At 40.1% G+C, this 12698-nt stretch overlaps 1 protein-coding gene across 1 annotated transcript; it reads right to left on the bottom strand.

Annotated features, from left to right (window-relative positions):
* Window positions 1-1496: 1496 nt before the first annotated feature.
* Window positions 1497-6835, bottom strand: LOC117536764. The gene is made up of 5 exons (XM_034201770.1): window positions 6631-6835; window positions 2718-2972; window positions 2410-2581; window positions 2220-2295; window positions 1497-1505 (listed from the first exon to the last, which is right to left on the bottom strand). The coding sequence occupies exons 1-5, from the start codon at window positions 6731-6733 to the stop codon at window positions 1497-1499; spliced, it is 615 nt and encodes a 204-aa protein (XP_034057661.1). The 5' UTR covers window positions 6734-6835.
* Between the last annotated feature and the right edge of the window lie 5863 nt (window positions 6836-12698).

The raw sequence follows: 12698 nt of genomic DNA, 5'->3' as shown, positions 1-12698 counted from the left end.
AGAGTAAGTTATTGTTACCTGTAATAAACTACTACCGTTTGATGAAAAATCAAATCATGGTTTGCTATATATGAATGATATGTTATAGGAGCAAATAATTCAGGAAAGAAAGGCGACTAAGTATTTCCATCAAACTTTATTTTTACAAATGTACAAAATGTGTGAATGTATATTTATACACTGTACATCATCCAATCCTCTCCTGATAGGCGTTTTCGATATCTTGCGTATCGCAGCTTTGTAAGCTGGTGCTGGAGATATTTAGGGCGAGGCATCAGAGTGGTGATTCCGTCGTGTGTTGTGCTCCGGATCCGCCAGGAGTTTCAAGATCTGGCTGGACAATATGTAGGATTTCGACCTCCTTTGGGGGGAAACGGGAGAAACGGCTGACAATCATTTCCTCCTTGGGGGGCCTGTCAAATTGAGTTGACAGGTCCTCTGGGACGTGGATTCGTTTCAGCTCGTCCACAAAGGGTGTAGGGTCCAGAAAGACTTTGTGAAACACAAGCCTCGTCAGCTCATCCACATAGACTGAAAAAGAGAGCATTGTATAAATAATTTGTTATTGTTATTCACTTTTTGTATTTAATGTAATACTTTTATTGTTCATTGTATCTTTAATCATTTGAAATGTAAGTTCTGTTAATAATAATAAAAATAAAAACAAATATTTCACAACTTACTGTATGTAGGGTTGTTCTTAACAGGCTTGACCGTACACTCTCCCCTCTTTGATTTTGTATAAGCCAATTTGAAGTAGGGCTGGGCGATTTGGCCTAAAAATAAAACCTCGATTTTTTCTAACTAATGGACGATTTTCTATTTAAACCTCGATTTTTTTCTGAAATGATATGGATCCTCCTGGATGTGGTGAGTTAAGTATGGCGAGTAAAAAGAAGAATAAAACAGATGGTTGGAGTGAAGATGCGAGGACTTGACATTTTATTTTGGGATCATCCACACTTTCCAACAAAGGTTCACGGATGAAAAAAAATGCCAATACTGAATCTGATGTTAGAATTGTTGACTGCATCTGGTTTCATTTCTTTCAATTTCAACATTTCTATTCTTTCCAAATGCACCTGTATGGAAAGAAACCTATTAAATATCACTGTCCAGAATAATTTGGGTTGCATTTTAGTTATGTGAGAAAAATATACATTATACAATTTTGTCAATCATTCTCAACAACATCATTCTCAAAGAAAATTAAAAGAAAGTATAAAGCCTCATATATCTTTGAAAATGTAAAACTGTTTATGAAATATGTTTTTGTTATGTTCCAATACAAAATATAAAGGCTATAGGTCATCAGTTAAACAGTTAAAAAATAAAATATATATTGTTATATGTTTTTAATATAATAGTGAAATAGAAAAACATGTCCAAAATAAATCAGGTTACAGGATGGTTGATTTCAGGAAAGGTAATATTGGGGTTTGTTATAGCTTGCAGGAAGTTAACCATTAGAATAATTGCAATGCATGAATTCCAGGTTAGTCTTGCTGTTGGCATCAAACAAAAAAATCACTTCAGACTGGTTTTCATCATTTAAAAATATCATCATGTTGAATGATACAAATACAACAAATAATGATAATGAAATGAATAATAAAAAAATACCCTCAAACAAAATAACATCCCTTTAACTTTCTAGGAAGTTTTCTACAGGTTTTTCACGAGGAAGACAAGCCTGTCCTACTTGCCTCTGGCTTGAGGCATGCTCTTTGGCATGTTACACATATTACCCCCCGTACTGAAAACCCTCTCCGAAGGGGCACTTGTGGCAGGAATGGAGAGATATTTCTTGGCCAGATAACTCAGTCTTGGGAAGTTAGCTTCATGTAGCTTCCACCACTGCATGTCTCTGTCGGCAGTTGCTGAATAGTTGGTTGTGTTCCCATGTTTTGCAGCGATCGTCTTTCTACAGACCTTACACAGAACAGTTGTTTGTTCTATGTCTGACTGCTTGTACCCGAACCACTTCCATACAACTGAACATTACTGAAGTGGTACCTTTTTTTAGGAATGAGTTCTTCTTCTTTGTGTTCGTGGACATTTTATGCTACGTCTGTCGTAGTGATGTGTCCGGTCGCGAACTATTTAAGTGAACGACGGGAGCCGGCTCTCGCCCGCGAACGAGCCGTTTTTTTTGCGGAGAGGATCGGCATGAAGGCACATTATGCAATGTGCAATGTGCACATTATCCCGCTTATTACGACAAGTTTTCCTGCAGCAGTTGTCGCTTGGTCACGCCCAGCATTCTCGTTGTGATGCATTGCTGCTAGACACAACCTATAGAATAGCAAAATAAAATGAGACTTTGTGTTATGACAGAATAAAACCCTCATGCCACTAAACAGTGACTGTGTTATAAGATGCTACAGAATAAAGTATACAGTGTATTACCTGCACAACATTCCAATGAAAGGGAAAACCACATTTTTTGGGGTAAAACGCAGAATTAAGTTGTGGAAGGACTCCAGGGATGAGGTCTGGTAGTGATGGCTTAGCTTTAGCACATCTTTGAGAACTCTCTTGTTGGTGAGTATCGTTTCAACTCTGGCGAGTGTTATTGAGCCTTGAGTAAAATGACAAAGACATTAGGTAAATCACCAGCACATTAGAACATTACAACAATAATTTGCCATAACAACAATGTTATATTTACATTCTATATTGTTGATCTTATGAAGGAAGTGAAATATTGAACTTACCACCTTTTAGGTAAGGTTTATTTGCATCGCTTGCGGCTCCTACAGGATGTGTGCACTTGGGGAACAGGGGGTCATCATGCACGTGAACGTTTTGTAGGTGGTTGACCAGTGACGTCCACCTTGCCACCTTCTCCGGCCCAGAGGTTGTGCTCGTCGCACTCCAGTAGACATGGTTTTTTATGCTGCGCAGCCACCTCTTCAACTTCGTGTCACAGTCCTTGTTCTGTGTAAGTTTCAGAAGTTTCTTGGACAAACCTGATACAAAAAAAGCACATGCACAAGTTAATATTCAAGCCATAGTGTGGAAATGACGTGCTGTGATGGACAACATTCAAGGGTGTGGTGGAAATTCCACACTTCATATATCATCAACCATAACATACATATGATAATTGCCTGTCAGTGCGACACCCTTCTGTCTGAAAACATTTCATAGCCAGGAAACCCCCATACATATTCATATCACTGTAAATTCCCATTCTAAAGAGTACTTACATTATCCTAGGATTAGTGAGTGAAATGTAATTTACAATGAGAAAAGGTGCTGTGATCAAGTGGTCTGGCAGGCCAAATTGTAGGAGATATAATGAATGTATTCAGACATTATGTCATGTCTGCTGCTGATTAGAAGCTCAGGATAAATTGCATAGTAAAACAAAGGAATATCTTAACAAAGGACAGTGCCTCTGATTTGGTATTCTTCCATTACAACATATAGGGATAAATACCTTTTTCAAAGTGTCACACATCATAGAATTGTTTGATGTTGCGTTCCCTCAGGTACTTCTGGATCTGCGGATGACGGTCAGTCACAATGTACTCAACCGCCAAATCCTTTGACTCCAGATGATCTAGGCATCTTTTGAGTCCCTCCTTTTCCATGTGGTAACTACCACCTACTTCATTGCTCTGTTGGGGAATAACAAATAGGGCATAAATACACAGAAGCATGTCTATCAGTAATCAACACAGTTAGCTTGCCAGCTAATATGCTAACCTAATATGCAGTTTAACAGCTAGTCTAGGCTTAGCAAGAACATCTTACAATTGCAATATTATACAGTTAGTCTGCTACGTTCGGTCATTCATTGTAGCTGGCATGAAAACAATGTTTTTCATAACATCTCTAGGTTAGAGCTTCTAGCTTAGCTTATTAATGGTAGCTCGGTAGAATACACGAACGGCAACTGTAATTACTGACCGTACGGTTAAATCACCCGGAGTATACTGTCTATGAGTATTTTGTGTGTGTTTGCAGACATTCTCCTGCTATGAGATACATGTAAGGTCATGTGCTAACATCGGTGTTGAGGTCTGGGAATGATCGTTAGCCCTCGTGTTTACCTCGGTAGCATAGCATTAGCATAGCATAGCATTTACACAGTCGTGGTAGATACATTGTTTGTTTTAAACAGAATAAATACACAAACCACAATGAATACTTACAGGTTGTGTACCCAATTCTCCCGCTGGTCCAAACAAAGTAGGAACAGCATCGTCCTCCAATATCAGCTTTGCAAGTCCGAAGCTAAACATTGTTAAGTTTTGTAAGCTTTGGTCCGTGAAATGCCGCGCACACACAACAGTACCGGCTGGTAAATCAGCTGGAACAGTGTTAAAAAGGAATGTCAACCACTGACTTCGTCGTGGTTCTGCCTTCGGTACTGCAAACATTGTGGATTTCTCCGCAACAGACCCTCCGCGACATGACTGGATAGAGCTTTGAAAAGAAGCAGGTTTTACAACACTTAATATGGTCGGCTGGCAGAGGAAGTGACGTCACGCGGTGCAGCTACGTCACGCGGGCAGGAAGTAAACAATGGAAACTGAGAAATCTCCAACGAGGCTTTTGGGGGAGGTCTTTTCTGTGTTAGAGTTTTACTCCCTACAGGGTGTACTTTGAGGGGTTTTGACTTTGCAGACTGTTTACATGCATGAACACCTTCATAACACACAAGGAGACGGGTAATAACTGGAAAAGCATGCAATGGGCCCTTTAAGTCTGCAGTATATATGAGGTGTTTTGCACTTTGTGTGTATGGTTTTGTGAATTGTGTTTAGTGTTTTGAGAAAATAAGCCCTGCTTTCAAAAAATGTGTTTTAGCATTGAAAAAAACTGTAATATGAACACAATGTTAATCTATCTCTGATATGTGAGGTGATCTCTACAGCTTACAGTTAAAGAAGCATGTACTTGTTTTTCACTGGGTAAATTGGAAACCTGTAATAAATATAATACTTTGCCCTTTCAATTGTTTTTTTCAAAATGTATTTACCCAAGCTTAATCAGTCTGAGTTGCAGTGCCAGTCTCTGGTTTAATCAGTCCTTCTTCTTCCCCAGTGGCTCCCAGGACTGGTGTGGGCTCTTCTAAAGAGGGTATATCAGATACCATGCTGTAGAGATCAAGTAGTGCGATAGATGACCTTTTTCTGGCGTGTTTATAACTGGCATGTGTAGCAGGGGAAGGTGCTGTAATTTTCTCGTGGCCCAATTTGACAGACGGTGCCCAGTCAGGATGATTTTTGTCAAAAGGTGCCACTTGTAGGTCAGTTATATCCTGGGTGAACTGTTAATTCATACAAATGTGACCTCTTTTGACAGGACAAGTCAGACTTTAGATATATTTAAAATGCTGGTGTCAAGACATTGGAACATGACAAATAATTGAGGAAACCAAAAGCCTCTGAAAAGGTGCCAGGGACTGTACAGCCTTTACTGTTTACATATAATCAAATGGCCAGTAGGGGGAGGGATTACTTTAAATTGCAGTTAAACGAAGCACTGCAGGGGATTGACAGACTGGTGTGAAGATGACCAAGGGATGACTTTACTTTGTAGATACTCCACAATCTGATATGTCGATCGATGACAGACTCCAGGATTCCTATTTCCTTGTTAAGATCCATGTCTTAGTACGTGGGTTATATGTTCATTTTGAATGTTTGTATGTAAAACCCGACACTTACCTGACGTGAAATGATCCCCACAAACGCGAGTATAGTTGTGGTTGGATGGTTTGAGATCCTCCCGTCCGATCCTATTGAGCCATTTTTCCTGGCCACGCTTTGAAAGTTCATGTGTTGCTTCACCCCGGTGTGTTATAACCGCCGGCAGCCTGTAAAATGACTTCGGCCCCCTGTTTCGATCACCTCTGTTGCCGCAGCCAACAATGGCACAGAAGTTAACCATTGTATGTCCGGTAAAAAACAAACATTGAACAGGTATGACGTATTACGGTGTCTGTTTTGGTACTCCAGTATGGCCGTTGCGCTGACGTCACGGGTAACGTGACGTCATATGCAAAGCCTCTATACTAACCATTCAGTAAAGAACAGCAGCCGTCACAACCAGTTTCTGGTGTTTCCATGAAAGCAGAGACGGTTTTCAACCTCTCATTAAGAATCTTTGATGAAAGCTAAGTTTGGGTTTAGCTAATGTATTTATCATTTTACACGAGAGGGTTACAAAACGAAATAAATCTGTAGCCCCTTCATGCTACACACACATAGCTAGCTACCAGTTGGTGTGAGCAAATGTATTGTCACCATGTAATCTGTTGCAACACGTCAGCTAGCTGGGTTTATTTGAATCCTAAATCACAGATTACCTACTCTTGCCACATCAAAACCCCAGAACATGAACCTGATTGAGGCTTTGAACCGATTAACACTTTTTATTTTCCTCCCTACTCTGAGATCGTGAGGCTTTTCATGCTTTCTCATGGACCTGTAACAGCTAACCCTTATGCTCACTCTCCCTGAAGGTAGATCTTTGTTTGAAACTGTGGGGAATTGGATATCATTCATGTTATCCAAAAAAACGTAATAGTACATAATTAAAGCGCTTTACACTGTATCAAGACTGTCAATTTGTCAAAGTTAGCCAGTAACTACAGCTTTGTTTGTCACTTACCTTCATAATTGTCGACGTAGCTGGATATGTAGCTACATCTTGAACCCCTTTTCTCTTTTGCTCCTCGGGGCTGAGCCTGCCGCTTGTACCAGCCGATGTACATCACTGATGTTAACCTTCGGTAGGTCTTGGAGACATCGAGTGTAAAATAGTGCCTATATCTATCTATACGCTATCTATCGCTCTTCCCTCTACCGCTCTACTGTAGACCGGAAGTTTACAACCGCATACCCAGCCGCCGGAAGTTCATAGACGCCATCTTGTGCAACTAGCCCATTGCGGTCAAGCCCCCAGGAAGTGCGCCGGAGTCTGATGAGAATATTCGTGCTGGTCAAACGGCGGTACTACACTTCCTTTAGGTTGCTGGGCCCGGAAACACTTTTTCCCATTGACTTAGAGGCGAAGTCCCTCCCCTTCCGAAAGCCTCCATGGGACCCCGGAAGCGGAAAATTATACATTGAAGTCAATGGAGAGAGAAAGGTTATCTTTTGATCCCGTTTGAATTGTGCCACGAATGACACATATGATGTTTGTCAATTTAAAAGAACATTTTGCAAGTCAAAAAAATAAAAATGTGTCGTAAAACTGTGAAGTTACACATTTTTTCGTGTGAAACCGCTCAGTGAACTACAGGTCTCTCGTCTCGCACAATACGCGTCACCAACATAAAGATGGCCGTCACGTTAGCACATTTCACCACATTCTTTCAGAATGAGAATAAAAGTATTTTACGAGGTGAAAATCACTACAAGTCTGGGCACGTTGAGAGCTGTACCTATATGAAAGGGGAGTTAGTCGGTTCTGTAAGAGCCAGCATGCGGGACCGGCTTTACAAGGTTTCGGTGAGTAATATGAGTGCAATGTGTAACGTTAATGTCAGCTAGCTAACATTAGCTAACAAGGTACACTAACGTGTTTTGTTTTAGCAACTAGTTTTCTCCTTAAGAACTTCGTGGTCTCTGTGTATGCTGTGGATAACATTAGTGTTCACAAGAACAAGGTACACGGTTTTACAAGGTTTTGTTTTAGTTGCTCTTCAGATTGAAGCGGCCAGTTTTATATCGACTATACTGTATGTGTGATCTCCTTTTTCTCGTTGTGTCATTTGAGTTTATTTGCTGTGTGTCGATTCAAGGATTTTGGTTATCTAGGCACAGCTGTGTGTGACTCCCTCTGGTACACCGGTATGTGTTTTCCTAATGTAGAGAGCATTGATTAATTAATAAACTACACACTGAGTCTAGATCCTGACCAAATCCTTTTTTATTGTTGATCAAATGTTTTTCAAAAACGTATTCATACACATTTAGAAAAATACAATGTACAATCACAACCAATACAACACAAATTACAAAAATACAGAAAAACAAACAATAACAACAGACAAGAGGACAAAACTATGGAAAAATAAACCCTCCCACCCCCCAGATCCGGACCATCCTTGTATTATTGCTCATTCAATCTATTATAGCATGCTAACAAATGGTACTTACTTTATTTTTACAGATCTGCATGGGAGACGATGGCGCGATGCAGAGCGCTGTCTGTGATTGTGCACAGGAGATGTACAAATGCAGCCACGCTGCAGCATTGGCAATATTTGCCATGTGGCAGATCAGCTCCACAGATGTTGAGTGCCAGTGGAGGAAGCCTGGCACTTCCAAAGTAGTCCAGCCGGTGTCTCAACTTTACCATCAGCGAGAGGAGACATACAACCCACTGGCCAGAGACATCGCCAACTGTCAACTGGGGGGTTGTAAACGAGGCCGAAGGGGTGAAGGCTTTTGTGGAGGCCTATCAAGTGACAGTGTTCGAATCGAGTCTGGTCTCTTTGTGAGTGAGTCGGGTGTTCTGGGAGCATCACCCGATGGACTTGTGCAGCCATCTGCCCTGCTGGAGGTGAAGTGTCCACACAGCCAGAGGAACATGACCATCACGGAGGCAGTCCAGTTACCATCCTTCTGTCTCCGTGAGGAGGGTGGGTCATATATTCTCAAGGAGAATCACCCATACTGGCACCAGGTCCAAGGGCAGCTGCACATCACAGACCGGAGTCTCTGCTACTTTGTTGTGTGGACCACGAAGGAGGTGATCATCATCCCCATCCCCAAAGACCCTGCATGGCATGGAAATCTCCTCCTCCTGGAACAATTCTACACCCAGCATATGCTCCCTGTGTTGGCCAGTAGAGAGGAGGACATTTCAATAAACATACTCTTAACACCCTCGGACTCTGCGTTGTGTTTCGTATGTGTGATGGGGTGTTATGCAGAGGGGAGGAAAACAGGACACAGCAGATTGGGATTGTGGTGGAGATGCTGAGCAGTTATTTAATTGTTGCATGTAATTATTATTATACTGCGTGCTTCTTAGTTATTCCATCTTTTGCTGTAACATGGATCTGTATGTAACTCTATATTTACTTGTTATCTACCACACTTCCTTCTACATCATACACCATCATTATACATGATGGTGTATATAGGATATATATATTTGTATACATATCTGTAAATTGTATAATTGTATTTAAACGTCTTTTTGATCTCTCAAACTGAGTAAGATTGACAATAAAGTTGACTTTGAAAAATATATATATTCTTTATGAAAATAGTTGACTGTTGTCAAATGAATCCAAATGAAACGTTGGACTGAACTACAACTACGCCTTTAAATCTCTACGGACTGTTTTTCAGTGGGATGGCAAGTTCCTATCTTTAAACATTTATTAGTTTTTTCTCAGAACAGATTTAATTTTCTGAAGTTAATTTAACTTTGCCGACCATGTAAGGTCATCATTAAAAGGTACAATCAATTTGTTTAGGGTTGACTAAAATAATGAAAAACATTCATTTGGATAATTTACTGACAGAATAAGAAACTCAATGATGCTTTACTCACCTGTTCCCTTTTTATAAAGTGAAACAGTTGAAACGATAGATTTTAGTAAACTTAAAAACAACCTTCTCCAAAAGCTATCAAGGAATATACCGAATACTTGTTTTAGAACTTTATTACATATTTTTATATAAATAGTTTGAATGATCCATAATTGACAGAAGCTTGTGTTTACACTGACCTGTTACTCATATATTAATGTCTTTGTAACTTCAGTAAACCACTACCTCACTAATTTCTTTCATTCATCACGGTTCAGTAAACTAAGTGATACATGAACCAGTTTAATCATTATAATAACGTAGGATTGCAACTCTTTGAAAATGTATGTGGCTCTTAAAAGAGCTGTTGTGTTTGGGTGTGCTGGTCTCAGGTCAGTCTAAGCCCTCTCTCCGCGGATGCGGCGGGCCAGCTGGATGTCCTTGGGCATGATGGGGACCCTCTTTGCTTGGTTCATCTTACTGGGGGGCAGCTACATGGATGTCGGTGCAGTCCACAATCATTGCGCAGTTGAAGGCAGAATGAATTTATTATTGACTCCGAATGAAGCACAACTTCATGTTATACAATACAATGACTTTATTTGTAATTGTGTAAAAAAATATGAGCATTGATTAGCAAGCAGGACCTGCAGGAACAGAGAATGGTGATGGAGCTGGGAAGAGAGAAGAATAAAGAAAACAGATCAACTTTATTATCGGATATTAAAAATTCAATTTCAAAACAAGTTGCCGCTCCTACAGTTTTCTAGTATGTAAAGATGATTTCACATGACCTATGCAACATATCACACTCAATACATGTGTGTCTCTGGGGGGTGCATTGTGCCTTTGATGTATATAAATAATATATCATAACCAAATACTATTACGTACAGTGGAAATAAGGTTGCCAGAGCAGGTCAGTGTGCATGTTCCTCAACGTCTCAGCAGTTACAGGTGAGGTAAAGAAAATAAAAGAGAAAAAGGTCAGTAACAACACTTTAAAGTAACAACACTTTGAATAATTATCTCTTCTAACAATTTTCTCTCAATAAGCACACAACGACTGTCTTTCCAACAAACAGATTGTCATCACAATGAAACACGTCCAGAAGAATGTCATGCAAAGCTCCATGCCTGCCTTCGACTCTCCCTGAACTGCTTCCTTAGCACCCGGTGGAGGGCGCAGTAGGCTACTCTTCAAAAGTTTCACGAAATACTTACCATCATGTTTGGTTACTATTTAACATTTTGGTTTACTTCATGTAATAAAATAATAACTTCATGGTAAGGCTACTAAAAATGACAAGGCTAAGTAATGTAATGCTAACTAACGTGCTCGCTACTCGTCGCTACTAGCTAGGTAGCTAACTTGACTATGTTCCATGCACAACATGTATATTACCTATGATATTACCTGATATGTCTGATCCAGCGACTCCTGGTCCTTTCATCAGACGGGAATCGATAGAAGGAGCAAGTGGTATGATCACTTTTATGACTACAACCTGGTACAAAGCACACAGGCATCTTGTAAAAGTGAATTTATTTTTAGCGATCTATAATTTATTGGAGGGAATAAATCAGTTATGAGATCTTCTTCTTCTTCGCTTTAATTACGAGTCTTATTATAAATCACCGAGCATGCCTGTGACATCACTTACGCGACCCAGAATGGGATTTGGGATTTGTAGTCTTTGTAGTAGCGTATTTTTCATAGTCTTATATTTCAGCAGTTTTACGACAAAATGTGACTTTTTTGACATGAAAATGATTGTTTAAGATTGACAAACATCATATGTGTAGTTCGTGGCACAATTCAAACGGGATCAAAAGATACGTGTTCTCTCTCCATTGAATTCAATGTAAATGTTTCGCTTCCGGGGTCCCATGGTCCGGAAGTAGATGGGCGTGACTTCGCCTCTCCAATGGAAAAGAGTGGGAAAGAGTGGTCTGTAATTCGTTGGATAATTTTTTTTAAACTAAATAAACTACCCAGTATGAACGTTTGTATAGCCCGGCCCCTTATTAAAAACATTCGTTCCTCAAGTTGTAAAAATGTGCTAATAACGTTATTCTGAGAGTTATTTCCCTCGGCATTATGAACGCGCATCTAACCCACGGGACCGCGCCGCCCGGCACGTTCATGTTACGTGTTCAGTACTACATGAGTTTCTCTTTACCCATGGATGCACAATAACAACGGACCATATCGCCTTACTGCCAGCCCACGGAGCTGTAATAATGGATATATTGCACATGTTTGCTGTAATTCATCATTTGTAAAATATTATACTACATGGGCTGTATGATGTAAATCTTGTACCGTAAATGTTGTATTAAATCAAGTTAATATTACCGACGTAGATTAACGTTCCTGTAGCTTCTTATTGCACTTGCAATTGTTTTAGTTACTTGTGGGCTACTTAACATGAATAATCACAGTTACTATCCTTTTACTCCATCACATTTCAAAAATAAATAGGCTATTGTTATTTTAACTCATTTAACTCAATTGATCATAACAGGCTTCAACATATACATTTGTATATATTACCAAGTTGTTTCATGTACAACCCACACAAGTATCATGCTAAATTAAGCTCTGTTGCTTGGATATCACTAGATCCTGATGTCAGCGTAATATAAAAGTACATAACGATTGATGTGTAATTTAGCATAATTTACTAGCTAGCTGCTAACTGCCGCCTCGTTAATATAAATCCAGTACCATGCTGTCATTAACGCGCGGTGCTGTTACGTGTACGCAAATTCACGTGCTTAATGTGAACGAGCCTTTTGGGCGGCGTGGTTAAAGTTGCGCATGCTCTATGAGTGCACATACGGGTACTTCTCAGGCATGCCGGGTAATCTGTGACGTTTCGCTCTCTCAAAAGTTGGGCCATTTTGTCATCATGCGCCATTGGGCAACTCTCATATGAATGAGGCCCCGCCTCCCACGCTGTATCCAGTTCTTATTATACATCCATGATTGCGGTAAGCATGTTGTAACTTGCGGTTTTTGTTGTCATCTCCGGGTATCCCGTGTGCCTGTTCTGTTCCTGATAGCTTATTATCTTAAAGGTACCCGTCCCCTTGTGTGTTATGAAGGTTTTTATGCATGTAAACGGTGTGCAGAGTCAAAACCCTCAAAGTACACCCTGTAGCGAGTAAAACTCTAACACAGAA

Source organism: Gymnodraco acuticeps, unplaced genomic scaffold (assembly GCF_902827175.1).
Source record: "Gymnodraco acuticeps unplaced genomic scaffold, fGymAcu1.1, whole genome shotgun sequence".
NCBI classification, from domain to species: domain Eukaryota; kingdom Metazoa; phylum Chordata; class Actinopteri; order Perciformes; family Bathydraconidae; genus Gymnodraco; species Gymnodraco acuticeps.
The sequence above is the reverse complement of the archived record's forward strand: the minus strand, read 5'-3'. Positions and strand labels throughout refer to the sequence as shown.